We start from the raw sequence: 26,784 nt of genomic DNA on the forward strand, positions 1-26,784 counted from the left end.
TTGAGATAGCCACTCTTTGCCTTGACAACAGTTTTGCACACTCTTGGCGTTCTCTCAACCAGCTTCACCTGGAATGCTTTTCCAACATTCTTGAAGGAGTTCCCACATGCTGAGCACTTGTTGGCTGCTTTTCCTTCACTCTGCGGGCCAGGTCATCTGGTGCAGCACTCCATCAATCTTCTTAGTCAAATAGCCCTTACACAGCCTGAAGGTGTGTTTTGGGTCACTGTCCTGTTGAAAAACAAACGATAGTCCCTCTAAGCGCAAATCAAATGGGATGGCGTATCGCTGCAGAATGCTGTGGTAGCCATGCTGGTTAAGTGTGCCTTGAATTCTAAATAAATTACTGACAGTGTCACCAGAAAAAGAACACTCACACCTCCTCCATGCTTCACGGTGGGAACCACACATGTGGAGATCATCTATTTACCTAATCTGCATCTCATGAAGACATGGTGATTGGAAGAAAAAATATTGTTTTCTTGGCCCAAGAAAGTCTCTTCTTATTGGTGTCCTTTTAGTAGTGCTTTCTTTGCAGCATTTCGACCTTAAAGGCCTGATTCACGCAGTCTCCTCTGAACAGTTGATTTTGAGATGTCTGTTACTTGAACTTTGACGCATTTATTTGGGCTGCAATTTCTGAGGCTGGTAACTAATGAATTTATCCTCTGCAGCAGAGGGTCTTTTCTTTTCTGTGGCCAGTTGGTTTTTGCGACTGCACTTGAAGAAACTTTCAAAGTTCTTAATCTTCTGCATTGACTGACCTTCATGTCTTAAAGTAATGATCTACTGTCAATTCCCTTTGCCAAGAACAGCTCAAATAAGCATAGTATGGACTTGGTCTTTTACCAAATAGGGCCATCTTCTGTATACCACCCTTATCTTGTCGCAACACAACTGATTTGGCTCAAATGAATTAATTTGTGGAATTTCTTTCCTTAACTTTTTAACAAGGCACACCTGTTTTAATTGAAATGCATTCCAGGTGACTACCTCCATGAAGCTGTTTGAGAATGCCAAGTGTGCAAAGCTGTCATCAAGGCAAAGGGTGGCTACTTTGAAGAATCTCAAATATAAAATATATTTTGATTTGTTTAACACTTTTTTGGGGGGGATACTACATGTGTTATTTCATAGTTTTGATGTCTTCACTATTATTCTACAATGTAGAAATTAGAAATAAAATAACCCTGTGTCCAAACTTTTGACTGGTACTGTATGTTTTTCTTTATTTCCCCCTAACCCTACCACTCCTCCCCTAATTGGAGTAAACGAATCGACAACAACACTTAGGCTTCTACTTCCAGTGTATACATACTATATACATTTTACAGACACTGTATATTTTACAATGGTTATCTTTTGTTTGTTTTTAGTCCCATCTTTCAGCTCCCCTCCCATCTATCTCTGAACACCATCCAGTTTTGGTTTCTATTTAGTATATAGTTTTCAGCTGTGATGTTTAACAAAAGTTCTGAACCTTTCTATTCTCATAGTGTCTACAGATTGTAAATAAAATGTAAAAAAATTCTAAGAGCATTCTTATATTATTGATCATTTGACTGACATTTTTAAATCACCCAGCACTCAAGGCTGTTCTTAAGAGAGTAGCCTATACTGCCTCATATCCTGTATCATATCATGCCTTTACTCTACACGCCTATTAGAGAGAACTGGAACTTCCTGACTCCGGTCACCCTTGTCTGGCTACATGCTTGTCCTTGGTGTATAACTTTGTTGGAGACCAGAGACCATTATCGTTGTAATTTGACTCGGCGTTGCTAGGGCAGATTGCTCCCATTGTGGAATTAATGCGCATTCATTGTGCTGACCTTTAGCTGTGGCTGGATTAAGCTGAAGCATTGAGATGCTCTTGGAAGTAATGATTTTCTACCCTCTCTCTCGCCTCCTGTATTGTGGGAAGGCCGAGTCTTTGTCGTTGCTGCATCTGCAACTCCTAGCGCCGTAAGCTGTAATTAGTGAGGGGGTTTGCCTATTGATTTCTCTCAGGACGATGGAAATGCCAGAAACAACATGGCTGACGTGAGCCTCGTACCCGCGCTGATTGGCACTGTTAATTGGGTGAATGAATCGACGCGTCTCGTTCGCCTGGTAGACGTCTACTCCAGCCTTTTATCTAGTTTTAACCCTCACCTCAAAGCGTTTCAAGTTCTTAATACTGTTCTCGTAGACAAGTGTTTAGTCCCTCTTTGGTTGTGGCTGTCTGTGATCCACTATTTGGAAACCACTATTCTAGTTATTTACTCCTTGTTCACCCTCCACCCCTGTGCTCATTTAAAATGGCCAATGCAAGCCTCTGAAGTGGTAGTTGAATGAATGTTTTCCATTCCCAACCCTCAAGCGGAAGCATCTGCAAAAGCGTACACAAACAACTAATTGCCAATGCTGCTCGTCATCACATTTACCATAATGCTGGTTCCTTTCCTCAAGTTAATCTGCATTCAATTCTCATCAACTCATCTGCAGATGTTCCTCAATCACCTTGCATCTTCTTAAGTGGTTTAGTCTACTTTGTGTGATCAATATTCCTTAATTGATCACCCGTGAGCTGGGGAGCCCAGACCTGTCGTCTAGAACCGTGAGCTGGGGAGCCCAGACCTGTCGTCTAGAACCGTGAGCTGGGGAGCCCAGACCTGTCGTCTAGAACCGTGAGCTGGGGAGCCCAGACCTGTCGTCTAGAACCGTGAGCTGGGGAGCCCAGACCTGTCGTCTAGAACCGTGAGCTGGGGAGCCCAGACCTGTCGTCTAGAACCGTGAGCTGGGGAGCCCAGACCTGTCGTCTAGAACCGTGAGCTGGGGAGCCCAATCCTGTCGTCTAGAACCGTGAGCTGGGGAGCCCAGACCTGTCGTCTAGAACCGTGAGCTGGGGAGCCCAGACCTGTCGTCTAGAACCGTGAGCTGGGGAGCCCAGACCTGTCGTCTAGAACCGTGAGCTGGGGAGCCCAGACCTGTCGGTGTAGAGCAGTAGGCTAGTGTTGGAGTGACTATCTGTGCTGTTTTTCTCCACATCCCAACACCTCTCTTGTTTGTATCAATGGAGCTCCCAGATAACACTTTGCATGTGTTTTTGTTGAAGATGTTGAGATCCACACATACGGTGACAGTAGTAGTGGTACAGCAGAAGTACATGGAGTATACAAAATATTAAGAACACCTTCATAATATTGAAAAATGAAGAAGGCAATGTTCTTGATCACCTAACGTATAGCAGAAGTTAACTGCAGGTATTTACAACCAGTTGAGTTGACAGCCGTTTTACACTATTTTATTCATATAGAAGTAGTGTGTGTGTGTGTGTGTGTGTGTGTGTGTGTGTGTGTGTGTGTGTGTGTGTGTGTGTGTGTGTGTTTCCCCCTCCCCTGGAAAGCTATGACCTTTCACCTGGAATTGTTTATTTAAGTCTGAGGGGGAAAGAAACACTTTTCAAAAGTATTCATTCTCTTTGACTTATTCCACATGTTAGTCTGAATTTCAAAATGTATATGAAAAGAAATGTTCTTACCCATCTAAACACAATACATGTTTTTGGGCCCAATCTATTACATTTAATACAGAAATATCTAATTTACATAAGTATTCACACCCCTGAGTTAATACTTTGTAGAAGTACCTTTAGCAGAGACTAGTCTTTCTGGGTAAGTGTCCAAGAGCTTTCAACACCTGGATTGTGCAACATTTTATAAAAAATAATATATATATATATTCAAGCTCTGTCAAATTTGGTTGTTGATCATTGCTAGTCAACCATTTTTCAGGTCTTCCGATGGATTTTCCAAGTAAATTTAAGTCAAAACTGTAACTCTACCACTCAGGAACATTTCACTGTCTTCTTGGTGAGTAACTCCAGTGTAAATTTGGCCTTGTGTTCTAGGTTATTGTCCTGCTGAAATGTTAATTAATTTCCCAGTGTCTGGTGGAAAGCAGATTGAACCAGGTTTTCCTCTAGGATTTTGCCTGTGCTTAGCTCCATTCAGTTTATTTTTTTTATCCTGAAAATCTCCCTTGTCCTTAACAATTACAGGCATACCCATAACATGAGGAAAATACGGAGAGTGGCGCTCAGTAATGGATTGTATTTTCCCCAAATATAGCGCTTTGTATTAGGGACAAAAAGTTAATTGCTTTGCCACCTTTTTTTGCTGTATTAGTTTAGTGCCTTGTCGCAAACAGGATGCATATTTTGGAGTATTTGTTTTCTGTACCGGCTTCCTTCTTTTTGTTGAGCCATCCTCAGTTTTCTATCACAGCCATTAAACTCCTTCCTCTGCGGCAAATTAAGTAGGAAGGCTGCCTGTATCTACAGTGCCTTCGGAAAGTTTTCAGACCCCTCCACAATACTTATGTAAATCTGATATTTAAGTTTTTCTATTTGTAATACATTTGCAAAAATGTATAAAAACCTGTGTTTGCTTTGTCATTATGGGGTATTGTGTGTAGATTGAGGGGGGATGACGATTTAATCAATTTTAGAATAAGGCTGTAACGTAACTGTGGAAAAAGTTCTGGAGTCTGAATACTTTCCCAAGGCACTGTATGTGTTTTATATACTTAATGTTGTCAAAGGATACTATTAATAATTCTCTGTTATCCCCTGTGCAGGTGTGCTGTGACCATGCGTTGCCTGGCGGCCCGGGTCAACTACAAGACCCTGATCGTCATCTGCGCCCTCTTCACCCTCCTCACCGTGCTTCTGTGGAACCGCTGCTCCAGCGACACCGCCCTGCGCTTCCTCCCACGGGCCCCGCCGCCACCCCCCAGCGCCAAGGGGGGCGACGCCAGCATTAGCAGCCAGCAGCAACCCCCGCAGCCCCCGGAGCCGCCGCCCATAGTAGGCGGAGCTGCCGGCATCAAGTACGAAGAGATCGACTGCCTGATTAACGACGACGTCACGATAAAGGGTCGGCGGGACGGTGCTGAAGTGTACTTTCCTTTCAGCTGGCTGGAGAAGTACTTTGACGTGTACGGCAAGGTGGTGCAGTATGACGGTTACGAGCGCTTTGAGTTCCAGCACAGCTACTCCAAGGTGTACGCGCAGCGCGAGCCCTACCACCCGGACGGCGTCTTCATGTCCTTCGAGGCATACAACGTGGAGGTGCGCGACCGCGTCAAGTGCATCAGTGGAGTGGAAGGTGAGTCAAATCCCTTGAGGCGCCAACATTGATCCGTAACACTGTCCACGAGGAAAGGCATTTAACCTGTCTGGGAACGTGCTTGCGTCCCAACCTAGTCAACAGCCAGTGGAATCGCGTGGCGCGAAATACAAATGCCTCATAAATGCTATAACTTCAATTTCTCAAACATATGACTATTTTACACCATTTTATAGATACACCTCTCCTGAATCGAACCACGTTGTCCGATTTCAAAAAGGCTTTACAGCAAAAGCAAAACATTAGATTATGTTAGGAGAGTACCCAGCCCAAAATAATCACACTGCCATTTTCAAAGCAACTAGCATGCATCACAAATACCCAAAACACAGCTAAATGCAGCACTAACCATTTACATTACATTTACATTTAAGTCATTTTGCAGACGCTCTTATCCAGAGCGACTTACAAATTGGTGCATTCACCTTATGATATCCAGTGGAACAACCACTTTACAATAGTGCATCTAAATCTTTTAAGGGGGGGGGGGGGGGGTTAGAAGGATTACATTATCCTATCCTAGGTATTCCTTAAAGAGGTGGGGTTTCAGGTGTCTCCAGAAGGTGGTGATTGACTCCGCTGTCCTGGCGTCGTGAGGGAGCTTGTTCCACCATTGGGGTGCCAGAGCAGCGAACAGTTTTGACTGGGCTGAGCGGGAACTGTGCTTCCTCAGAAGTAGGGGGGCCAGCAGGCCAGAGGTGGATGAACGCAGTGCCCTTGTTTGGGTGTAGGGCCTGATCAGAGCCTGAAGGTATGGAGGTGCCGTTCCCTTCACAGCTCCGTAGGCAATCACCATGGTCTTGTAGCGGATGCGAGCTTCAACTGGAAGCCAGTGGAGAGAGCGGAGGAGCGGGGTGACGTGAGAGAACTTGGGAAGGTTGAACACCAGACGGGCTGCGGCGTTCTGGATGAGTTGTAGGGGTTTAATGGCACAGGCAGGGAGCCCAGCCAACAGCGAGTTGCAGTAATCCAGACGGGAGATGACAAGTGCCTGGATTAGGACCTGCCCCGCTTCCTGTGTGAGGCAGGGTCGTACTCTGCGAATGTTGTAGAGCATGAACCTACAGGATCGGGTCACCACCTTGATGTTAGTGGAGAACGACAGGGTGTTGTCCAGGATCACGCCAAGGTTCTTAGCACTCTGGGAGGAGGACACAAGGGAGTTGTCAACCGTGATGGCGAGATCATGGAACGGGCAGTCCTTCCCCGGGAGGAAGAGCAGCTCCGTCTTGCCGAGGTTCAGCTTGAGGTGGTGATCCGTCATCCACACTGATATGTCTGACAGACATGCAGAGATGCGATTCGCCGCCTGGTTATCAGAAGGGGGAAAGGAGAAGATTAATTGTGTGTCGTCTGCATAGCAATGATAGGAGAGACCATGTGATGATATGACAGAGCCAAGTGACTTGGTGTATAGCGAGAATAGGAGAGGGCCTAGAACAGAGCCCTGGGGGACACCAGTGGTGAGAGCGCATGGTGCGGAGACAGATTCTCGCCACGCCACCTGGTAGAAGCGACCTGTCAGGTAGGACGCAATCCAAGCGTGGGCCGCGCCGGAGATGCCCAACTCGGAGAGGGTGGAGAGGAGGATCTGATGGTTCACAGTATCAAAGGCAGCAGATAGGGCTAGAAGGATGAGAGCAGAGGAGAGAGAGTTAGCTTTAGCAGTGCGGAGAGCCTCCGTGACACAGAGAAGAGCAGTCTCAGTTGAATGCCCAGTCTTGAAACCTGACTGATTTAGGATCAAGAAGGTCATTCTGAGAGGGATAGCAGGAGAGCTGGCCAAGGACGGCACGTTCAAGAGTTTTGGAGAGAAAAGAAAGAAGGGATACTGGTCTGTAGTTGTTGACATCGGAGGGATCGAGTGTAGGTTTTTTTCAGAAGGGGTGCAACTCTCGCTCTCTTGAAGACGGAAGGGACGTAGCCAGCGGTCAAGGATGAGTTGATGAGCAAGGTGAGGTAGGGGAGAAGGTCTCCGGAAATGGTCTGGAGAAGAGAGGAGGGGATAGGGTCAAGTGGGCAGGTTGTTGGGCGGCCGGCCGTCACAAGACGCGAGATTTCATCTGGAGAGAGAGGGGAGAAAGAGGTCAAAGCACAGGGTAGGGCAGTGTGAGCAGGACCAGCGGTGTCGTTTGACTTAGCAAACGAGGATCGGATATCGTCAACCTTCTTTTGAAAATGGTTGACGAAGTCATCCGCAGAGAGGGAGGAGGGGGGGGGGGAGGGGGAGGAGGATTCAGGAGGGAGGAGAAGGTAGCAAAGAGCTTCCTAGGGTTAGAGGCAGATGCTTGGAATTTAGAGTGGTAGAAAGTGGCTTTAGCAGCAGAGACAGAAGAGGAGGAGGGAGTGAAAGGATGCCAGGTCCGCAGGGAGGCGAGTTTTCCTCCATTTCCGCTCGGCTGCCCGGAGCCCTGTTCTGTGAGCTCGTAGTGAGTCGTCGAGCCACGGAGCAGGAGGGGAGGACCGAGCCGGCCTGGAGGATAGGGGACAGAGAAAATCAAAGGATGCAGAAAGGGAGGAGAGGAGGGTTGAGGAGGCAGAATCAGGAGATAGGTTGGAGAAGGTTTGAGCAGAGGGAAGAGATGATAGGATGGAAGAGGAGAGAGTAGCGGGAGAGAGAGAGCGAAGGTTGGGACGGCGCAATACCATCCGAGTAGGGGCAGAGTGATAAGTGTTGGATGAGAGCAAGAGGGAAAAGGATACAAGGTAGTGGTCGGAGATTTGGAGGGGAGTTGCAATGAGATTAGTGGAAGAACAGCATCTAGTAAAGATGAGGTCAAGCGTATTGCCTGCCTTGAGTAGGGGGGGAAGGTGAGAGGGTGAGGTCAAAAGAGGAGAGGAGTGGAAAGAAGGAGGCAGAGAGGAATGAGTCAAAGGTAGACGTGGGGAGGTTAAAGTCACCCAGAACTACTGTGAGAGGTGAGCCATCTTCAGGAAAGGAACTTATCAAGGCGTCAAGCTCATTGATGAACTCTCCAAGGGAACCTGGAGGGCGATAAATGATAAGGATGTTAAGCTTGAAAGGGCTGGTAACTGTGACAGCATGGAATTCAAATGAGGAGATAGACAGATGGGTCAGGGGAGAAAGAGAGAATGTCCACTTGGGAGAGATGAGGATTCCAGTGCCACCACCCCGCTGGCTCGATGCTCTAGGGGTATGCGAGAACACGTGGGCAGACGAAGAGAGAGCAGTAGGAGTAGCAGTGTTATCTGTGGTAATCCATGTTTCCGTCAGCGCCAGGAAGTCTAGGGACTGGAGGGTAGCATAGGCTGAGATGAACTCAGCCTTGTTGGCTGCAGACCGGCAGTTCCAGAGGCTGCCGGAGACCTGGAACCTTTGACAATCCTCATCAGATGACACTCCTAGGACATCATGTTACACAATACATGCATTTTTTGTTCGATAAAGTTCATATTTATATATAAAAACAGCATTTTACATCGGCGCGTGACGTTCAGAAAATATTTTTCCTCAAATGCATCTGGTGAAACTGCGCTACAATTTACAAAATTACTATTCGAAAACATTATTAAAATGTAATATTGTCATTCAAAGAATTATAGATGAACATCTCGTGAATGCAACCGCATTGCCAGATTTAAAAAGAACTTTACTGTGAAATCACACTTTGCAATAAACGAGGTACTATGCTCAGAAAAATAGGCTAGGTGATACAGGTTAGCGCCATCTTGGAACCATCTAAAATCAAATATACTATTGTAAATATTCCCTTACCTTTGATTATCTTCATCAGAAGGCACTTCCAGGAATCCCAGGTCCACAACAAATGTAGTTTTGTTCGTAAAAGTTAATATTTTATGTCCCAATAGCTCCTTCTTGTTAGCGCGTTCCGAAGGCTACTCATAATGTACGAGGCGCGCTGGACTTGTCGTCACGAATGTGCAAAAAAAAGATATTTACGTTCGTTCAAACGTTGTCTAACAAATCTTTAGGGCCTTTTTCAATCAGAGCTTCAATAATATTCAAGGCGGACGATTGCATTGTCTTACTAAACATTTCGGAATGAAAGGGTACCCATGGGCGCCCGCGTCATAGTAGTAATGGCCCTCCCCTATGACCAACTTTCCAAGCCTCTTTCGGTCAGTTTTTACCGGAGAAGACTCAAACCACTTTGTAAAGACTGTTAACATCTAGTGGAAGCCTTAGGAAGTGCTAAATGAATCCTAACTCACGGTGTGTTTCATAGGCAAAGTGTTGAAGGTGATTCCACAAATCAGATTTCCACTTCCTGCATGGAATCTTCTCAGGTTTTGGCCTGCCATATGAGTTCTCTTATACTCAGACACCATTCAAACAGTTTTAGAAACTTTAGTGTTTTCTATCCAAATATACTAATTATATGCATATTCTAATTACTGGGCAGGAGTAGTAACCAGATTAAATCGGGTACGTTTTTTTTATCCGGCCGTGCAAATTACTGCCCCCTAGCCCCAACAGGTTAATTCCAGCCAACCATATTGCAACCAATATTTTTGATTCACCTGACGCACAGGAAATTAGAGCTAGTCTATCAATCCTTTAATCGCCTTAATTACTACTTATTGATCAATACCATCACGAATGTATGGCCTTATAAAATCTTATTTGTTTTTCCCAAAATTTAGTTTTCTCCGTTTTGGTTTCTGTAATTCCCAAACTTTTTAAAAATAACAAAATTTGATCTTTTTTTAATTTTGGGTTGTAGTATGAACCAACGAGAGACTGTTTGGTTAGCGCCGTTTGTGTAGCGTTCATGTGGTTGGAGAGTTTTCAAAACAAATAGCCACTGGATTGATGCAAATGGTCATATCATTCTGCCAGGTAGGCATAGGCTACTTTGTGGTAGACATTTTAATTGGTAAGGTTTTTGGGAAAGCCTTTCCATCGAACAGAAGATGGTTATAATTAGCATCATCCCTAACGGCTACTCAATGTGCAGACATGCGCTCGCCGCGCAGACACGGGCATTCCTCGCCGCGCAGACACGGGCATTCCTCGCCGCCTCATAAAGTTGCAGCGAAATACGAATCACTGATGCATTCTGTTCTAGTCTTGTCTTGGGCAAAGTAATGTGCTTTCTACTAAGTTCAATACATTTTTGAATATTGTTGAAATCCGTTTTAATATCTTGATTCCGTGATTCTGTCCTCATTCTCCGCAATGTGGCTTTTTTGGGCCCTGTGAATGGTCGCACCCCAAGACCAGGATTGGAAGAATTCTGTGAATAGTCAAATGTAAGAAAGCAAAGTAGCCCAACATTCATTGCCTTTGTCCTCAACTCCATAACCCCTCCTTGCAACTCCATAAACGGGGACCAGGAAAGAAACTACTAAAGCTCTATCACACACTAGTTTATACATGGCACGTCAGGGCCAGCACTTAGTGGTTGTGTGCAAAGCAGTCTGAACGGACCCGTCTTAAAGGACAGTGTCCATACGTGCTTAAGAGCCATTTAGCTGCACAGTCCACAGGAGAATTTTCCAGGAAACCAGGCTTGAGTAATCCACCACTGGCCCCTTGTGAATAATGCACCATCAATTGAGTTGCATTAAGCAAATGAAACTGGGATTTGATCAGGCAGATCACAAGACCTGATTGTGGCAACTTAATGGAGCACCATTTTGTGCTTGTACCGCTACGCAGGGGTCTCCTGTTTCACAACGTGGAGATGGTGGACTATTGGTAGACAATGGAGTGTGAGGGTCTCCATGTGTGGGTACCCGTGGTTTTAATCTCTGATCAGCTTATTTTCTGTCTGAGTGTTTGACACCTACACCTACAGCACCTGATGTCACAGGAAGGCCAAAAAGATCATTGACATCAACCACCCGAGCCACGGCCTATTCACCCTACTATCATCCAGAAAGCGAGTTCAGTACAGGTGCCTCAAAGCTTGGACCGAGAGACTGGAAAAATCTCAAGCCATTAGACTGTTAAATAGCCATCACTAGCCGGCCTCCACCCAGTACCCTGCCCTGAACTTACTCACTAGCTGGCTACCACCCAGTTACTCAACCCTGCACCTTAGAGACTGCCGCCCTATGTACATAGACATGGAATCACTGGTCACTTTAATGATGTTTACATACTGGTGTTTTGTTGAGGACTTGTGAGGGGTCTTTCTCAAACTAGACGCTAATGTACTTGTCCTCTTGCTCAGTTGTGCACCGGGGCCTCCCACTCTTTATATTCTGGTTAGAGCCAGTTTGCGCTGTTCTGTGAAGGGAGTAGTACACAGCGTTGTACGAGATCTTCAGTTTCTTGGCAATTTCTCGCATGGAATAGCCTTCATTTCTCAGAACAAGAATAGACTGATGAGTTTCAGAAGAAAGTGCTTTGTTTCTGGCCATTTTGAGCCTGTAATCGAACCCTCAAATGCTGACGCTCCAGATTCTCAACTAGTCTAAAGAAGGCCAGTTTTATTGCTTCTTTAATCAACACAACAGTTTTCAGTGGTGCTAACATAATTGCAAAAGAGTTTAATGACAATTAGTCTTTTAAAATGATCAAGTTGGATTAGCTCACACAATGTCTACACTGTATTTCTGATCAATTTGATGGTATTTTAATGGACAAAAAATGTATTTTTCTTTCAAAAACAAGGACGTTTCGAAGTGACCACAAACTTTTGAACGGTAGTGTATGTACATATGTATGCGTGTGTGTGTGTATATATATGTATGAGTGTGTGTATGTATATATAAACGTCCTCTCACTGTCAACTGAGTTTATTTTCATCAAACTTAACATGTATGAATATAAGATTCAACAACTGAGACAAACTGAACAAGTTCCACAGACATGTGACTAACAGAAATGGAATAATGTGTCCCTGAACAAAGGGGGGGGGGTCAAAATCAAAAGTAAGTCAGTATCTGGTGTGGCCACAAGCTGCATTAAGTACTGCAGTGCATCTCCTCCTCATGGACTGCACCAGATTTGCCAGTTCTTGCTGTGAGGTGTTACCCCACTCTTCCACCAAGGCACCTGCAAGTTCCCGGACATTTCTGGGGGAATGGCCCTAGCCCTCACCTGCCGATCCAACAGGTCCCAGATGTGCTCAATGGGATTGAGATCTGGGCTCTTCGCTGGCCATGTCAGAACACTGACATTCCTGTCTTGCAGGAAATTATGCACAGAACGAGCAGTATGGCTGGTGGCCTTGTCATGCTGGAGGGTCATGTCAGGATGAGCCTGCAGGAAGGGTACCACATGAGGGAGGAGGATGTCTTCCCTGTAACACACAGCGTTGACATTGCCTGCAATAATGACAAGCTCAGTCCGATAATGCTGTGACACACCGCCCCAGACCATGACGGACCCTTCACCTCCAAATCGATCCCGCTCCAGAGTACAGGCCTCGGTGTAAAGCTCATTCCTTCGACGATAAACGCGAATCCGACCATCGCTCCTGTTGAGACAAAACGGCGACTCGTCAGTAAAGAGCACTTTTTGCCAGTCCTGTCTGGCTCAGCGACGGTGGGTTTGTGCCCATAGGCGACGTTGTTGCCGGTGATGTCTGGTGAGGACCTTCTTTACAACAGGCCTACAAGTCCTCAGTCCACCCTCTCAGTCTATTGCGGACAGTCTGAGCACTGATGGAGGGATTGTGCGTTCCTGGTGTAACTCGGGCAGTTGTTGTTGCCATCCTGTACCTGTCCCGCAGGTGTTACACGTGGTCTGCCAATGCGAGGACGATCAGCTTTCCGTCCTGTCTCCCTGTAGCGCTGTCTTAGGCGTCTCACAGTACGGACATTGCAATTTATTTCCCTGGCCACATCTGCAGTCCTCATGCCTCCTTGCAGCATGCCTAAGGCACGTTCACGCAGGGACCCTGGGCATCGTTCTTTTTTGTTTTTTAGAGTCAGAAAGTGTCTTAAGTTTTCATAACTGTGACCTTAATTGCCTACCGTCTGTAAGCTGTTAGTGTCTTAACGACCGTTCCACAGGTGCATGTTCATTAATTGTTTATGGTTCATTGAACAAGCATGGGTAACGGTCTTTAAACCCTTTACAATGAAGATCTGTGAAGTTATTTTTACGAATTATCTTTGAAAGACAGGGTCCTGAAAATGGGAAGTTTCTTTTTTTGCTGAGTTTGTGTGTCACACACACACTCTGACATTGCTCGTCCTAATATTTATATATTTCTTAATTCCGTTCTTTTGCTTTTAGATCTGTGTGTATTGTTGGATATTAATGCACTGCTGTACCTAGGAACACAAGCCTTTCACTACACCCGCAATAACATCTGATAAATATGTGGATGTGACCAATAACATTTTGAATTGTGTGTTCTATTTGTCTATCTTGTGGGTTGTGAAGTATGCTTCGTGTTGGTGTGTGGGTAGGTGTGAATATGTCGGCTATAACACACGACTTGAAAAGAGCACAGTATCTCAGAAGCTCACACACATTGTCTGCCTTTGTCCTCAGTGCTCCACTTACTGAGCCGGAGTGTAACCAAGCGTCTCCCTACCTCTGTGTTCGTCCCTGTCCTTACTGCTCTGCCAGTCCACTTTCATTTATCTTCTCTGTTTAAACAAGAAATTCTCCCCAAGGATGGCCTTGGGTTTTTGTTCTGCCGTGACTACAGCACAATGGAGAGAGCAGGTCCCCCCCCCCCCCGTCCCCCCCCTCCTCATCTAACAGTGCGTTTCCTCTGCATCTCTCTCTCTAACTCTCTCATTCTCTCGCTCTCTCTCATTCTTGTGCTGTCTCTTGTTCTCTCCTTACTGGAAGTCACAGCGATACTGCCAAGTGTGGAAGGAGAGAACATCTCTCCTCATGTTCCTTCCATTTATCTCCTTGTTATTACTCTCCTCTCTGATGCCTCTCACTGTCCTGTCTCTCTCTCCCTAGGGGTTCATTTCATCATATGCCACTTTCACTTTCTTGGCTTATTCAAATTCTGACCGCATAGCAGGCGTCATGCTATGCGTCATATTATTCTACATGGTATTTATGGTCATTGCATGGTAGCTGCCATGTGTTGTTGCCTAACAAGTAGTATTTAGTTCTCTATGGATGTGGTACCATTTTAGTACCCTGTAATATGAATTAAAAGGGTGGATTTGACTAGAACAGAAAATCATGATCAAGAGCCATTGAGATCAGGTATAAACAGAATTTTTTTGGCCCTTCCACATTGTTTTAACTCAATCAGACATGGCTTGATAACCACCTGCTTTTCTTAGGGAAATTACAGATCCTTTTGGATAATCAGCAGAATCCAGTAAAGTTTGTGTGATGGCTAAATTAAAATGTTCACTTGTTCTGTGCTGATGTGATTTCAGACTTGATTAACAAGACGCATCCCATTTACCAACGGCATGTAAGACGTGCATCACCTGCCCCTCCACCTAAATGCAATTAGACTTTTAAAAACATTTTTTTTTACTGCAAACATAATCATACTTGATTTGTTTGTAAAGCCAATTAAAAAGGCATTGGAACTCTAGCTTGGAGGCCTTGTTAGTGTTGGAATCGACAACGAATGATGCTAGCTTTAAGAGAATGAGAACTGGGCCAGCTAGCCTTTTATAATGAGAACTGGGCCAGCTAGCCTTTTATAATGAGAACTGGGCCAGCTAGCCTTTTATAATGAGAACTGGGCCAGCTAGCCTTTTATAATGAGAACTGGGCCAGCTAGCCTTTTATAATGAGAACTGGGCCAGCTAGCCTTTTATAATGAGAACTGGGCCAGCTAGCCTTTTATAATGAGAACTGGGCCAGCTAGCCTTTTATAATGAGAACTGGGCCAGCTAGCCTTTTAATAATGAGAACTGGGCCAGCTAGCCTTTTAATAATGAGAACTGGGCCAGCTAGCCTTTTAATAATGAGAACTGGGCCAGCTAGCCTTTTAATAATGAGAACTGGGCCAGCTAGCCTTTTAATAATGAGAACTGGGCCAGCTAGCCTTTTAATAATGAGAACTGGGCCAGCTAGCCTTTTAATAATGAGAACTGGGCCAGCTAGCCTTTTAATAATGAGAACTGGGCCAGCTAGCCTTTTAATAATGAGAACTGGGCCAGCTAGCCTTTTAATAATGAGAACTGGGCCAGCTAGCCTTTTAATAATGAGAACTGGGCCAGCTAGCCTTTTAATAATGAGAACTGGGCCAGCTAGCCTTTTAATAATGAGAACTGGGCCAGCTAGCCTTTTAATAATGAGAACTGGGCCAGCTAGCCTTTTAATAATGAGAACTGGGCCAGCTAGCCTTTTAATAATGAGAACTGGGCCAGCTAGCCTTTTAATAATGAGAACTGGGCCAGCTAGCCTTTTAATAATGAGAACTGGGCCAGCTAGCCTTTTAATAATGAGAACTGGGCCAGCTAGCCTTTTAATAATGAGAACTGGGCCAGCTAGCCTTTTAATAATGAGAACTGGGCCAGCTAGCCTTTTAATAATGAGAACTGGGCCAGCTAGCCTTTTAATAATGAGAACTGGGCCAGCTAGCCTTTTAATAATGAGAACTGGGCCAGCTAGCCTTTTAATAATGAGAACTGGGCCAGCTAGCCTTTTAATAATGAGAACTGGGCCAGCTAGCCTTTTAATAATGAGAACTGGGCCAGCTAGCCTTTTAATAATGAGAACTGGGCCAGCTAGCCTTCTAATAATGAGAGTCGGGCCTTAACTAAAGTCATTACTGATAGGCACCTCTTGTTAAAATGAAAGCCCCCATATATCAATAGCCCATTTCAGAAAGCTCTGGCTCTAAACCACATTATTACCATGCTGGACCCTTCCCAATGCTAGTTGGTAAAGTGGCCTGTATACTTGAGGGGGGGGGGGGAGGACTGTGAGGGTAGCAGTTCAGGGAGCTATTATGTCATTAATTTTGAAAGTGAAGTCTCAACTTTTTTGGGCTCTGTACTCCAATTTGCATTTGATATTAATTGATGAATGAGGCAAAAAAAGCTCAGCGCTTTATATTACAATATTAATACATGTGCCTGAAGTGATAAACATTTCGTGTGCTCTCACTACCTGCTGACGATTGTGTAATTATGCAAATTACCAACATTAAAATGTGAAACCTTTTAACTTCTTTTAAATGAGAAAAATAAGCCACTGACCGGAAACAATCGTCTCAGGAACAGTCATAGGAATTTACTGACAGCAGTTTGTATATGGAATAATTCAATCCCCTGCAGATGTATTCGTTGCTGCGGCACTCTAAATTTGTTGCATGGCTGAACTGCACCCTGTTATTAGGTCCAGCTGGGTAGTAAATGCTGCTACCTTTACCCAACAGTGTTCTGCACCACAGGTATGGAGGGCTGCATTTGGCTAGGGTGGAAAATGGGTCAGTCAGGAGCTGAGCACAATCCATGTGTGGTACTGTATGAATCTGGAGGGAGCTTACTTATTCTCTCACCCATTTCCTATAGACGAGGAGAGACTTGCACTATCTCGCACCTCAACTGCAACTTTGCATCTTATAAAGGGGTGAATATATCACTCCATTTAATTAGGTCGTCACAGCCAGAGGGACCCGAGGGCTCAGCCGTAAGGTTTTGGGAGCGTTTCTACCCGATGCGCCCTGGTATCCATGGAAAAGTTATTTAGTGAAGGCCCCTTGGAGCATAATGCATTAAACATGGGTCTCCTTTCATCTCTGTCCCTACTTTAACCCTGCCTAATCACTCTGGGACCAACTCAAAGCGTTCACTATCCGCTGAGAGACTCCTCCACAACAGACTTGGTCAGAGTGGAGATGTCAAGTGGACTCATTTGTTTACGTTTCTTGTTCAAAAGGCAACTCTTTGACGTATAAATGCAATTCACGGAACAATAAGTGATTTATTTTGACGTGATGTCATGTCCGCTTTATGCCTTGCGTTTCTATATTAGAAGAGAGGCGTAGGTATAAATTTTTTGACTTATTAGAATGTATATCAGCAGTGTTTTCTGTAAGTACATGGAGAAAGTAGCCAGCCAGGGAGTTCCAGTCTGGGGGGGCATACCCCCCAGGGATTTTTGTTTTGCAGAACAAGCTCTATTTTGGTGGCCTCTGGTACATTCTGTCTATATTCCATCTGAAAAATACACAGTTAAATTATTGAATACGTTAATGACTTTACCACCCAGATTGGTAAAATGAGTTGTTGACTTTACGATGAACATTTCTTAAAATGGATGAATTCAGCATGCTAGTTGTTTTTGGATTTTGCCGTAGGGTGGATTTTGCCGTAGGGTGGCGGCAAATGTTTGCAGTTTTTATATGATAACTGATGATCAATGGGCCCCACCCCGGTCAGTAATTTGACCATGCTTACTACAGGTTTAGTTAGTTAGTCTAGCGGACAGCATTTCGATATTGCCCCTTGTGTATTCTATTATTCAATAAGTTTCTTGTGTGAAATTGGTCCGTGGGCCTAGAAAAGGGTGGTGGCCCGCGGGAATGATTTTAACATTAAACAAGTCTTCTCTTGAGGTTAGTCATATTTACAGTTTTACTGCAACATGAATTGCCACAATGACGTTTGTTCTTCAAATTATTTATTTTATTGGCTCTGCTGCTTTGGACACTTTTAGGGTAAGGAAACCAATGTCATTTTGGGTGAACTATCCTTTTAACACGTATGTCAAACTCGTTCCGTGGAGGGCCGAGCGTCTGCGGGTTTTTGCTCTTCCCTTGAGCTTCATTGATGAATTAAGGTCACTAATTAGTAAGGAACTCCTCACACCTGGTTGTCTAGGGCTTAATTGAAAGCAAAAAGCAAAAACCTGCAGACACTCGGCCCTCCATGGAATGAGTTTGACACCCTGCCCTCCCCTGACCATCCCACCCACAGTGATTGATTGGCCTGTCAATCAATCACTGTGGGTGGAATTGTCAGGGGAGGGGACAGGATGTTTGAGTCAGTTCGTAGGGTTTCAGACCTGTCAATCAATCACTGTGGGTAGAACTTTGAGGGAAGGCGGTAGATTAGTAATCTTGTCAGAAAAGATTGTAGTCTACTCTTTCAATTCAGTTTTTTTTTATGTCATGTAAACATGGATTCCCTGTTGAGAAAAAATATAGAATTGAAGGGAAATGGGTTTAAAATAACATTTAAAAACATGTTAGAGGGAGGACACCCAGACCCCCCACTTTTATACCAAGTCAGGCGCCCATTAAAAGACATGAAAAGACCTACAGGTGTGATTGAAGAATGAAGCCAGTGTTTAACATGGGCTTTGCTACACAGAAAGCAGCAGTTGACTACTTGTGGACACTTCAATCAAATCAGTAGGCCTAAATCAATATTCTGAATAATACCATACCAAGTACCATGACATTAGCTTTTATAACCTTCAATCTGTTTTATTTATCATATTTTCTCTACTACCTATTGTTCCTGCAGCAAGGATTCAACATCTTAACCGAATGTTTTCATAATTTATCTGCAGATAATTGCCAAAAAAGCAGTAGTAGCCTACCAGTATGCAAATTGGAGAGCTAAATGAACAACTCGATTCCTTCACCTAAAAGATGCGTTCAAAAAGAGCCGTTCGTTCGCGAGCAACCATCACCAGGTTTCACTGACGAGTCACTTTAGAGGTCACTGGCAAGTCTCGACATTGGCTTGGAATCCTAGGAAAATACAAAGATCTTTTGGTTTACTTGTCCCGATGCGGTACCATGGACTTATAAATAGCAAAGTATGATTTATAAATGGCAAAGGGATCTAGAAGATGGACTTTTCAGTCAGTTCGACACCTTTTATAAACTGGTCAACACTTGCTGTTTGGTCATCAATCAAAGCACAGTAAATAGTCTATGGGCCGCGACTCTTTGGCTGGCTATAGTAGGCCTATGAAACACGCAAAAGAAAATAAATGAATATGCCTCAAAACGATAATGAAGTGGATTTTAACTCATCGTTACCACTTGCATTAATGTACATTGGAAGTGTAAATTCACTCACAGGAGATGTTGAAGAGGATCACGCTCCTCCATGAAAAGAAATTTGACTGCAGCCAACCAGAGCGCACAAAGATCACACGGGTACCGAGAGGCGGGATAGACAGCAGACTGACAATCCAGCAGTGTGTCCCTGTCATCTCTGGCTTTGACTGACAGGCGCCTGTCCTATAAATAGATCACTAGAAGATTCATGTCGTTCATTCGAGTGGGAGAAGGCTCTACTGACTTTTCTGACGAATTGAAACTTTTTAAATGAAAAGAAGCCTAGTTAATTAATGAAGTGGAAAGAGTAGCCGGCTGACAAAGCAGTTTATCCGCTATTTCGCCGATGGTTGGAGCTTATGGAAAATTCTTATCAGGTGACTGAGTTGCTGCTAAAGTTGAATCTTTAGGAATTAAGTTCTAGCAGGGTGTCTGTCATTACTGGAGAGAGAAGCTTCACTCCTCAACCCATAGAGCTTTTCTTTATCACGTTCTAGTCTATGTTCTTACGGTCTTTCTCTTCCCCTAGTCTCTCTCTCACACACACACACCCACCCTCTAATGATGTATATGACGCTCTTCATCCGGAGGAGGAGGAGGTGTGTGTGTGTGTGTGTGGAGGGGGCTAAGGACTCTGAATAGAATCTAGGCCAGACACTGTCGCCAAACCTAAGACTTAATTTAACTCCTGGAGCGTGTAGCAGGAGTAGCAATCCCCTGCCATGGTGCTTACAGCTGCAGTCCTGGTGCCACGCGGCCCTAGTGTAAATCAAGTTAAGTGAGAATGGCTTGCATCATCTTTAAAGTCGACATAGCTCAGGAAGATCTAAGCAATAGTCAAACCATTATAAGCTATTTTCACACAAATTATTTATTTTCTTTGGAGAGTCTTCATGCGCCAGGTATCCTTTCTACATCAGACATGTCTTTTTTTTACCCAGCAGCCCCTGAGAAATAATGGATGTGCACGCTGAGTGTTTGTGTGATGGATGGAGGGCGACCTGGCAACTGCCTGGGTTTTGTAAGGAGAACTGAAGGCAGACTAATGAATACTGAACACTATGCCCCCAAATTCAGAAAACGTCACAACCTCAACTATTCCATTATTAATAATCCTAAACTCTGCTGTCCTTTTGTCTGGTGTTGACGGTTTATACTTGATACTTAACTGTCTTTCTCTCCTCATCTCTTGTCCTTAATCTGCTCTGAACTGAGGATAGCGGAAAGCAATATGGTAGATCCCTCTTTTTTTCCATTGGGTGCAGATGAAGGAAAGGAGATATAAGGAAGCTTCTTTAAACTATTCACACCCATTGGTCCGGTGTTGTCTTGTTGTACAAGATAAAACATTGCAAACTGATTCACACAAACTGATTCACACTGCTTAATGCAGAGTAATCACCACCACCAAAACACTATGGGCTAGCCTAACGCTAGCCGCTAATGTGATTGTCATGGCTAGTGGGTTCTGCTGTCTCTGTCATGAGCTCTTTAGGTAAACTATCTATTCATCAGGGTGCCACCCGCCTGGCAGCCTAGGCTATTTGTAGTGGGATGAGGAGGCTAGCCTCCAGGTACCTGACGTTGGAAATGGATTAGCTTGAATTTCACCTCACGGTCTTGTCTGTCTCTCTGATCACTTAATGTGGCCATTTTCCTTTCTCTCTATTCCTCAGTTTCTTTCTAAAATAGGCCGTGTCTCGCTGGCACTTGTCTCGCTTCACTTTGTCTCTGCCACCCCCCACCCCCTCGCTCTTTACATCTGTCTGTGGCTCTCACTCTCTCCCTTCTCTTTATAGGACTCTCTCCATTTCTATCTTTGTCTGCCGCCGCTGCTCTCTGTCTGCCGCCGCTGCTCTCTGTCTGCCGCCGCTGCTCTCTGTCTGCCGCCGCTGCTCTCTGTCTGCCGCCGCTGCTCTCTGTCTGCCGCCGCTGCTCTCTGTCTGCCGCCGCTGCTCTCTGTCTGCCGCCGCTGCTCTCTGTCTGCCGCCGCTGCTCTCTGTGTGCCGCCGCTGCTCTCTGTGTGCCGCCGCTGCTCTCTGTGTGCCGCCGCTGCTCTCTGTGTGCCGCCGCTGCTCTCTGTGTGCCGCCGCTGCTCTCTGTCTGCCGCCGCTGCTCTCTGTCTGCCGCCGCTGCTCTCTGTCTGCCGCCGCTGCTCTCTGTCTGCCGCCGCTGCTCTCTGTCTGCCGCCGCTGCTCTCTGTCTGCCGCCGCTGCTCTCTGTCTGCCGCCGCTGCTCTCTGTCTGCCGCCGCTGCTCTCTGTCTGCCGCCGCTGCTCTCTGTCTGCCGCCGCTGCTCTCTTGTCTGCCGCCGCTGCTCTCTTGTCTGCCGCCGCGCCCGCTGCCGCCGCTGCTCTCTGTCTGCCGCCGCTGCTCTCTGTCTGCCGCCGCTGCTCTCTGTCTGCCGCCGCTGCTCTCTGTCTGCCGCCGCTGCTCTCTGTCTGCCGCCGCTGCTCTCTGTCTGCCGCCGCTGCTCTCTGTCTGCCGCCGCTGCTCTCTGTCTGCCGCCGCTGCTCTCTGTCTGCCGCCGCTGCTCTCTGTCTGCCGCCGCTGCTCTCTGTCTGCCGCCGCTGCTCTCTGTCTGTCTGCCGCCGCTGCTCTCTGTCTGCCGCCGCTGCTCTCTCTCTGTCTGTCTGCCGCCGCTGCTCTCTGTCTGTCTGCCGCCGCTGCTCTCACTGTTTCTAATTTAAACATGAAGTTTGAAATATATAAATAATATTCAAACTTTATTTGTCACATGTGTAGACCTTACCATGAAATGTTTACTTACAAGCCCTTAACCAACATTGCAGTTCAAGAAGAGTTAAGAAAATATTTACCAAATAAACTAAAGTAAAAAAATCATAAAGTAACATAACAATAACGAGGCTATATACAGGGGTTACAGGACCCGAGTCAGGGTGTGGGGGTACAGGTCAGAGGGAATTTGTACATGTAGGTAGGGGTGAAGTGACTATGCAAAGATGATAAACAGTGAGAAGTAGCAGTTTACAAAACAAATGGGGGGGGGGGGGGTCAATGTAAATCGTCCGGTGGCCATTTGATTAATTGTTCAGCAGTCTTATGGCTTGGGGGTAGAAGCTGTTAAGCAGCCTTTTGGTCCAAGACTTGAAGCTCCGGTATCGCTTGCTGTGCGGTAGCAGAGAAAACAGTCTGACTAGGGTGGCTGCAGTCTTTGACAATTTTATGGGCTTTCCTCTGACACCGCCTATTATATAGGTCCTAGATTGCAGAAAGCTTGGCCCCAGTGATGTACTGGGCCATACGCACAAACCTCTGTAGAATCTTAATAACCTCTTACATCTAGATGTTCCGCTAGTGGAACGCCTCGCCAATATCCAATGATAAAGCGTGGCGCGAATTACAAACTCCTCAAACTCCTCAAATCCAAAAACTTCAATTTTTCAAACCTATAACTATTTTACACCATTTTAAAGACAAGACTCTCCTTTATCTAACCACATTGTCCGATTTCAAAAAGGCTTTACAACGAAAGCAAAACATTAGATTATGTCAGGAGAGTACCCAGCCAGAAATAATCAGACACCCATTTTTCAAGCTAGCATATAATGTCACAAAAACCAAAACCACAGCTAAATGCAGCACTAACCTTTGATCTTCATCAGATGACACCCCTAGGACATTGTTATACAATACATGCATGTTTTGTTCAATCAAGTTCATATTTATATCAAAAAACAGCTTTTTACATTAGCATGTGACGTTCAGAACTAGCATTCCCACCGAAAACTTCCGGTGAATTTACTAAATTACTCATGATAAACGTTCACAAAAAACATTATTTTAAGAATTATAGATAAAGAACTCCTTTATGCAATCGCGGTGTCCGATTTTAAAATAGCTTTTCGGTGAAAGCACATTTTGCAATATTCTGAGTAGATAGCCCGGCCATCACAGGCTAGCAATTTTGACACCCGCCAAGTTTGGCACTCACCAAACTCAGATTTACTATAAGAAAAATTGGATTACCTTTGATGTTCTTCGTCAGAATGCACTCCCAGGACTTCTACTTCAACACCCAATGTTGTTTTGGTTCCAAATAATCCATAGTTATATCCAAATAGCGTCGTTATGTTCTTGCGTTCAAGACACTATCCGAAGGGTGACGCGCCGGCGCATATCGTGACAAAAAAATTCCAAATATTCCATTACCGTACTTCGAAGCATGTCAAACGCTGTTTAAAATCAATTTTTATGCGATTTTTCTCGTAAAATAGCGATAAAATTCCGACCAGGAGACCTTGTTTTCGTTCAAAGACTGAAAATAGAAAATGGAGTCTTCGAATGCGCGCGCCCTTGTCATTGTTCTCAGATCGACCACTTTCCAAAACCCCTACTGTTTTTCGCCCAGGGACTGCAGAGTTATCATTCCCCGTTCTGGCGCCTTCTGAGAGCCTATGGGAGCCTTAGAAAATGTCACGTTACAGCAGAGATCCTCTATTTTCCATAAAGAGGCTATAGAAGGACAAGAAATGGTCAGAGAGGGCACTTCCTGTATGGAATCTTCTCAGGTTTTGGCCTGCCATATGAGTTCTGTTATACTCACAGACACCATTTAACAGTTTTAGAAACTTTAGGGTATTTTATGTCCACATCTACTAATTATATGCATTTTCTAGTTTCTGGGCAGGAGTAATAACCAGATTAAATCGGGTACGTTTTTTTTATCCGGCCGTGAAAGTACTGCCCCCTATCCTAAACAGGTTAATGTCAGATGCTCAGCAGTTGCCATTCCAGGCGGTGATGCAACCGGTCAGGATGCTCTCGATGGTGCAGCTGTAGAACTTTTTGAGGATCTGGGGACCCATGCCAAATCTTTCCAGTCTCCTGAGGGGGAAAAGGGTTTTGTTGTGCCCTCTTCACGACTGTCTTGGTGTGTTTGGACCATGATAGTTCATTGGTGATATGGACACTGAGGAACTTGAAACTCTCGACTTGCTCCACTACAGCCCTGTCGATGTTAATGGGGGCCTGTCCGGCCCGCCTTTTCCTGTAGTCCACGATCTGCTCCTTTGTCTTGCTCACATTGAGGGAGAGGTTGTTGTCCTGGCACCACACTGCCAGTTCTCTGACCACCTCCCTATAGACAGTTTCATCGTTGTTGGTGATCAGACCTACCACTGTTGTCATCAGCAAACTTAATGATGTTGGTGTCGTTTGGCCACACAGTTGTGGGTGAACAGGGAGTACAGGAGGGGACTAAGTACACACCCCTGAGGGGCCCCAGTGTTGTGGATCAGCGCGGCAGACGTGTTGTTGCCTACCCTTACCACCTGGGGGCGGTCTGTCAGGAAGTCCGGGATCCAGTTGCAGAGGGAGGGTGTTTATTCCCAGGGTCCTTAGCTTAGTGATGAGCTTTGAGGGCACTATGGTGTTGAACGCTGAGCTGAAGTCAATGAACAGCATCCTCACATAGGTGTTCCTTTAGTCCAGGTGGGAAAGGGCAGTGTAGAGATGGCTTAATCTGTGGATGTGTTGGGGCGGTATGCGAATTGGAGTGTGTTTAGGGTGTCCGGGAAGATGCTGTTGAAGTGAACCATGACCAGCCTTTCAAAGCACTTCATGGCTGCCGATGTGAGTGCCACGGGCGGTAATCGTTTAGGCAGGTTACCTTCGCTTCCTTGGGCACAGGGACTATGGTGGTCTGCTTGAAACATGTAGACTCAGGCAGGGAGAGGTTGAAAATGTCAGTGAAGACACTTGCCAGTTGGTCCGCGCATGCTTTGAGTAAACGTCCTGGTAATCCATCTGGCCCTGCGGCTTTGTGAATGTTGACCTGTTTAACCTCTCTGGGCTAGGCGGGACGAATTCGTCCCACCTACGTAACAGCCACTTGCAGGCTAAGGCGCGATTTTCAAAACCTTAAAAATCCTATTACTTCAATTTCTCAAACATATGACTATTTTACAGCTATTTAAAGACAAGACTCTCGTTAATCTAACCACACTGTCCGATTTCAAAAAGGCTTTACAACGAAAGCAAAACATTAGATTATGTCAGCAGAGTACCAAGCCAGAAATAATCAGACACCCATTTTTCAAGCCAGCATATAATGTCACCAAAACCCAGAAGACAGCTAAATGCAGCACTCACCTTTGATGATCTTCATCAGATGACAACCCTAGGACATTATGTTATACAATACATGCATGTTTTGTTCAATCAAGTTCATATTTATATCAAAAACCAGCTTTTTACATTAGCATGTGACGTTCAGAACTAGCATACCCCCCGCAAACTTCCGGGGAATTCGCTAACATTTTACTAAATTACTCACGATAAACGTTCACAAAAAGCATAACAATTATTTTAAGAATTATAGATACAGACCTCCTCTATGCACTCGATATGTCCGATTTTAAAATAGCTTTTTGGTGAAAGCACATTTTGCAATATTCTAAGTACATAGCCCAGGCATCACGGGCTCGCTATTTAGACACCCGGCAAGTTTAGCACTCACCATAATCATATTTACTATTATAAAAGTTTGATTACCTTTTGTTGTCTTTGTCAGAATGCACACCCAGGACTGCTACTTCAATAACAAATGTTGGTTTGGTCCAAAATAATCCATCGTTATATCCGAATAGCGGCGTTTTGTTCGTGCGTTCCAGACACTATCCGAAATAGTAAAGAAGTGTCGCGCGCATGGCGCAATTCGTGACAATAAAATTCTAAATATTCCATTACCGTACTTCGAAGCATGTCAACCTCTGTTTAAAATCAATTTTTACGCCATTTTTCTCGTAGAAAAGCGATAATATTCCGAAAGGGAATCTCCTTTTCGGCAAACAGAGGAAAAAATCCCAAAGGCGGGGGCGGTCGGGTCACGCGCATAAGCCCAGAGTCCCTTGATCGGCCACTTGAGAAAGGCGATAATGTGTTTCAGCCTGGGGCTGGAATGACGACATTCTGTTTTTTCCCGGGCTCTGAGCGCCTATGGACGACGTGGGAAGTGTCACGTTAGAGCAGAGATCCTTAGTAAATGATAGAGATGGAAAATAAGTTCAAGAAATGGTCAGACAGGCCACTTACTGTAAAGGAATCTCTCAGGTTTTGACCTGCCATTTGAGTTCTGTTATACTCACAGACACCATTCAAACAGTTTTAGAAACTTTAGGGTCTTTTCTATCCATATGTAATAAGTATATGCATATTCTAGTTACTGGGTAGGAGTGGTAACCAGATTAAATCGGGTATGTTTTTTATCCAGCCGTGTCAATACTGCCCCCTAGCCCTAACAGGTTAAAGGTCTTGCTCACATCGGCTACCGAGAGCGTTATCACACAGTCATCCAGAACTGGTGCTCTCGTGCATGCTTCAGTGTTGCTTGCTTCGAAGCGAGCATAAAAGGCATTTAGCTCGTCTGGTAGGCACGCGTCACTGGGCAGCTTGCGTCTGGGTTTCCCTTTGTAGTCCGTAATAGTTTTCAAGCCCTGCCACATTCGACGAGCGTCAGAGCCGGGGTAGTAGGATTCGATCTTAGTCCTGTATTGACTCCTTGCTTGTTTGATGGTTCATCTGAGGGCATAGCGGGATTTCTTATAGCGTCCGGATTAGTGTCCCGCTCCTTGAAAGCGGCAGCTCTAGCCTTTAGCTCGATGCGGATGTTGCCTGTAATCCATGGTTTCTGGTTGGGATATGTACCTACGGTCACTGGGGATGACGTCGTCGATGCACTTATTGATGAAGCCG

General features: G+C 45.2%; 1 protein-coding gene across 1 annotated transcript in view; it reads left to right on the forward strand.

Moving 5' to 3' along the window:
* LOC106593990 (D-glucuronyl C5-epimerase B) overlaps positions 1–26,784 on the forward strand; it is an 84,740-nt gene that overhangs the window by 47,525 nt on the left and 10,431 nt on the right. The window contains exon 3 of the mRNA XM_045689558.2: positions 4,621–5,150. Within this exon, the coding sequence (XP_045545514.1) occupies positions 4,634–5,150 (517 nt within the window). The 5' untranslated portion in view covers positions 4,621–4,633. The remainder of the gene's footprint in view (positions 1–4,620; positions 5,151–26,784) is intronic.

The sequence above is a fragment of the Salmo salar genome, chromosome 11 (genome assembly GCF_965601325.2).
Source record: "Salmo salar chromosome 11, fSalSal1, whole genome shotgun sequence".
NCBI lineage: Eukaryota > Metazoa > Chordata > Actinopteri > Salmoniformes > Salmonidae > Salmo > Salmo salar.